At 37.6% G+C, this 4732-nt stretch overlaps 2 protein-coding genes across 18 annotated transcripts in view; both read left to right on the plus strand.

The window, feature by feature from the left end:
• LOC123229303 (bifunctional dihydrofolate reductase-thymidylate synthase-like) lies at positions 1–3905 on the plus strand. 17 transcript variants are annotated; one of them, XM_044655024.1, is made up of 5 exons: positions 1–145; positions 304–400; positions 526–1034; positions 1199–2642; positions 3467–3694. In XM_044655024.1, exons 2-4 carry the CDS (start codon positions 314–316, stop codon positions 1413–1415), a joined length of 813 nt encoding a protein of 270 aa, XP_044510959.1. In that variant the 5' UTR covers positions 1–145; positions 304–313; the 3' UTR covers positions 1416–2642; positions 3467–3694. The 17 variants fall into 17 exon arrangements, with proteins under 17 accessions (XP_044510959.1, XP_044510962.1, XP_044510958.1 ...); XM_044655027.1 differs by having other exon boundaries at positions 304–358; XM_044655023.1 differs by having other exon boundaries at positions 18–145; positions 264–400.
• The window catches only part of LOC123229615 (cyclin-T1-3-like), a 2599-nt gene continuing 1532 nt past the window's right edge, over positions 3666–4732 (plus strand). Inside the window, exon 1 of the mRNA XM_044655539.1 lies at positions 3666–3771. Coding sequence (XP_044511474.1) covers positions 3666–3771 — 106 coding nt within the window. The remainder of the gene's footprint in view (positions 3772–4732) is intronic.

Consider the following 4732-nt stretch of genomic DNA (forward strand, 5'->3'; position numbering starts at 1 on the left):
TATATATATATATAGAGGCTCAAAATTGATAGATTTTATTGAAAAATGAAATCTACTCGGTTTCCCCCTGCTTTTTCCTTCGTCCGGAAAACGAGTTTGCAGTTTGGCGCTCTAATTCTATCGCCGCTCTCATTCATTTCTTCAGGTTCTCCTGTCAAATTTCTCTTGCTTTATTAAAAGAAATTTAGATTCCATTGACGAGTTAAATGAGTTATAATTTTCAGTAATTCGATTTCTCTGAGCTTTTCCATTGTATGTTTAAGCGTAATCGTAGAAAGATAATTGGATCTGGCATGGTTTCAGCGATATACAGATGGTGATGCAATACTGTGCTTTTAGTAACCGACAATTTTCAAAGGTTTCTTTTATGGCCTCTACTCCTAAGCTGATACCGAAATTTGTAATAACAGATAAATTTTAACATGAAGTTTGTTTCTCATAATTATTTTTCTTTTCTTTTATTTACTCAAATATTTTCTGTCTCTAATTTCTGTTATGATAATTTTTATGATAATCACTTTTCAGGTTCTACTTGGTTATTTTGATTGTGGCTTCCACAGTCTTGCAATCGTGTCTCCACTGCCCGGCCTAAGGTTTTATTCCAAGGCCTGTGCCAACCTTAAGAGGCCATCTAATGACAATACAACCGTGCATCCACCATTACCGAGGAGGACTTACCAAGTTGTGGTGGCTGCAACACGTGATATGGGCATTGGAAAGGATGGGAAGTTACCCTGGAGATTGCCTTCTGACCTCAAATTCTTCAAGGAGCTTACGGTGACTACATCAGATCCTGGGAAGAAAAACGCTATAGTTATGGGTAGGAAGACATGGGAAAGCATTCCCCTTCAGTATCGGCCTCTACCTGGTCGATTGAATGTTGTGCTGACTCGTTCTGGGAGATTCGATACTGCATCTGCTGAAGATGTTGTAAAATGTGGAAGCATTCGTTCGGCTTTGGAATTGTTGGCAGAAGCTCCTTATTGTTTGTCGATAGAGAAGGTGTTTGTTATAGGTGGCGGCCAGATATTAAGGTGGATTACCTCACCAACCCCACACACCACACCCACCCACCCCCACACAAACACACCCCCCCCCCCCCCCCCCCCCCCCCCCCCCCCTTTTTTCCCTGTTTTACTGTAAGTAAAATGTTACGATTTGTATGTGAAAATATGTATGCTGATGTTTCCTGATGCAGGGAAGCACTAAATGCGCCAGGGTGTGATGCCATCCACATTACCGAGATTGAGAATAGCATTGAATGTGATACCTTCATTCCTGCTATTGATCTTTCTGAGTTTCAGCCACGGTATTCATCTCAACCATTTGTGGAAAATAACATTCGGTTTTCTTTTGTTACTTATGTTCGTGTGAGAAATCTTGCTAATGGAGATCTCATTGTAAAAAAATTGTGAAGAACATTGAAACATTGAGTTTCAACTGTTAATGAAATGGTGTGTTTCATTCAAAATACTAAAAGTTGAAAAATAAAGGGAGTATTTTTGTTTAGTGAAAAGAACTTTTAATGTTAAATTGCTTTTTTTAATTCTTTCAAAGGAAAATTATATTAGTTGGTGAAGAGAAAAAGTTTCATTAGTCAACAGCAAAGAATAACATTGCCCCTCCCAGCTTTTACAAGAGCATATATAGCTTTCAGAGGAAGCTCCTCAGTATAAGCCCCTCATTGCTAGAGGTGCTAAACATCCACTTTAATTGTTGGGAAAACAGTCATACCACTGAGAGTTTCTTCCAAGGTTAATTGCGCTTTGTGTATGGTATTTGTTTTAACAGAACTAAAATATGGTAAGCTATTGTACTGGAAAAAGCACTTGAAATGAAATTATAGTTTATCCCGATGTGATGGGCTATTGAATTTAAATTTTTCCTTTATGCTGCTATCATATTGCAGAACAGAGAATTTCTCTTCTTTCCCTTTCTTTAACTTGTGCAATTTGTGCTGCAGATTTTGAGGATTAATACAGAGAAGGACACAGTTTCATTTGTGGCATCTGATTTTGAACTAATTGGTTATTATCCTCACAAGATAGAGATGAATATGGCTGCCTAGAGTTTTCAAAATATAGGGGAAAAACGCATATTAGCTATTAATATATTTCATCTGCATCTTTCTTCTTTTTCTAGCTGATCTTTTATCCCTGTATATATAATATTTAATTTCAACTTTTACATAACACAAGCCTGAATGACATTATAGTCCCACTTCACCTTTGAAGAAGATTTTTATCAGGAATCTCTGCAGGGGTTTGGTTGCGTGATTCAGAGAATTCGTGAGAATATGATGAAACATTCCATAAGGATGCTCAATCTAATTGACCCTAACCAGAACAAACTAACAGTTATGGAAACTGGAATTCCTGAAGAACTCATGCTGAACTATGGCCCTCTCAGCCTTTTCACTGTATTGCTGATGCAGCCTTTATTTGCAGGAAACTGATACACCTTGAAGAGCAACTTCTGCATTTGCGCTTCATATTAGCTCAACAGTAACTTCAGTTGGTGTTGCCTGGTTTTGCAGGAAACAAATTAAGCCCTTGAAGAGCAACTTCAGCATCTGCACCTTTCATTAGCTCACCAGTAACTTCAGCTGGTGTTGCCTTCCTCTCTTCAATGATTTCAAACAGGTAATGCTCCTGAATATTCAAATAGTTTGACGCAAGCGTCTTGAAACCACTAAACAAGCAGTAGTACATGTGTAGACGGATATTCATTTGTCTTGGTCTTAGCAGCACTGGGTCAATAGGGCCCTTGTAATTAGTTGTCAACGCTACTAGTCACTCATCTCTGCTACTTGACTGCAACCCATCAATGGAATTCAACAACCCAGAGATAGTCACCTGTATTGCCTGAGGAGGATTATCAACATCCTTGATGACTAATAGTCTGATATAGAACGATTGCTTGCACTGATCAACAGCCTTCTCTAGTCAGGGTTGCATTGAACTTCTTTTAGTTCCAAATCATAATCATAGAAATTAAGATAAATAGCCATGGCAGCCACTAAGCTGGATTTCCCTGTGCCTGGTAGTCCACATAATAAATACCACTTTTCCAGCTATGAGCCTATCAAGATCATCAATCTATCTCTCTTTCATTTCTGAATCCATCGCTAGTGTTTTGCAAGTATCTGGGTGATCAACTATGATTGGACCACAGTAATGGGCGCCATTATAATCAACTGATGAGCTTAACTGCCTCCTTTTCTCCTTATTATTTTTTTCCACTTCTTGAAGAACGTAGGATTTCCATATACTTTTAATGAAAACTTAGCTCAAATTACCTTTAGTTTCAATCTAGAAGCCGACCTTTTTCGTTCTTGTTGTTTTTTTATTGGTAAAGCCATCAAAGACCATTTCAACTTCACATACTCAACCAGTTGTTGATTCATATTAATAGTCACAGTCAAATTCTCACTCTTTTGGTGGTTTTTTTTATTTCAAATTTTCAGCTTAAATTTTGTGTGTTGATGATGATAGAGTGGAGCACGCAAGTAGAGGTTGGCAGCAGAGATTGGATGTTTGTTGAGAAAGAAACTAATTGGGAATTGTTGCTATGTAAGGTTCTAGTCTGGTTTTCGTTTGAAGAGGTTATATCTACTAAACTCTTTAGACCAAACACTATAAAGGAAATTTTTATATTTGTGTTAAATGAAATTTTCCCTAAGAATTGAAAGCTGGCCGGCTTGTGTTGATTTATATTTAGCAGTGGATGCGGTTCAAGCTGAGGACCAAGAAGAGATGGGGTCGAGTTCAGGTTAGTCAGTTTGAAACTGAGTTCGGTTTATTCTAATAGTAAACTGTAACACAAGAAGAAGACGAATCTTTGATGAGATGAGTTTCAATTTGATGATACAACAAAACATCAATTTCAAATCAAACTCAAGCATATTTGAATAGTCTCCACCAGTTGTATTATATTAAATAGGCCAAAGGACTATTTCCCACCCAAGATATGCTGTTTTTTTAAGTCTTTTCCTGTTAATTTTGAAAATCTCATTTATCCACTTGTGATCGGTTAAAATTAACGGTTTTTAAGGGTAAAATCATCGTTTTCTCTGTATTATTAAAAATAAACTTAAATTAGATTTTATTTTCTCCCCTAAATCCAAAAAACTAAGAATTTTTTTCAACTCAAGTTTTAAAAAACAACATTCTCACCCCTAGGGTTTTCAATTTTTCTGAGATAGTTTTTCGGCACTGTTTTTTTCTCTCGGGTGACCTCCAGGCAACGCTTCTTCCTCTTCGGTGCGGCCTCCTTCCGACAGTTGTCCTGGGTACGGTCGTGGACTAAGATGAGGTCTTTGTCGACGACGAAAAGTTTTCGTCTTTGACAAAGACCTCGTCTTCATCTCTGAATGAAGATGATTTGTCTTCGTCTCGATGAAGCACGATCGTCTTCGTCGACGATCATGTCCAGGACAACCATCGAAAGGAGGCCGCACCAGAGAGGAAAAGCGTTGCCTGGAGGTCACCGGAGTGGAAGAAATGGCGTCGAAAAACTAACTCCGAAAAATTGAAAACCCTAAGGGGGGAAATGTTGTTTTTTAAAACTTAAGTTGGGAGAAATTTGTTAGTTTTTAAAATTTTAGGAGGGAAAATGAGATAAATTTTTTAGGAGTTAGGGTTCTGTTAATTTTAACAGTTCATAGATGGGTAAATAAGATTTTCAAAATTAATAGGTAGAAACTTGAGAAAAACTGCATACTTTGGGTGGG

Source organism: Mangifera indica, chromosome 11 (genome assembly GCF_011075055.1).
Source record: "Mangifera indica cultivar Alphonso chromosome 11, CATAS_Mindica_2.1, whole genome shotgun sequence".
In the NCBI taxonomy this organism is placed as follows: domain Eukaryota; kingdom Viridiplantae; phylum Streptophyta; class Magnoliopsida; order Sapindales; family Anacardiaceae; genus Mangifera; species Mangifera indica.

Excerpts from the sequence above, each read along its gene's own strand:
- LOC123229303 (XM_044655024.1), top strand. The coding sequence starts at position 314 with ATGGTGATGCAATACTGTGCTTTTAGTAACCGACAATTTTCAAAGGTT. Across the intron at positions 401-525 it reads CTAAGCTGATACCGAAATTT|GTTCTACTTGGTTATTTTGA; the intron begins GTAATAACAGAT and ends ATCACTTTTCAG. Across the intron at positions 1,035-1,198 it reads GGTGGCGGCCAGATATTAAG|GGAAGCACTAAATGCGCCAG; the intron begins GTGGATTACCTC and ends TTCCTGATGCAG.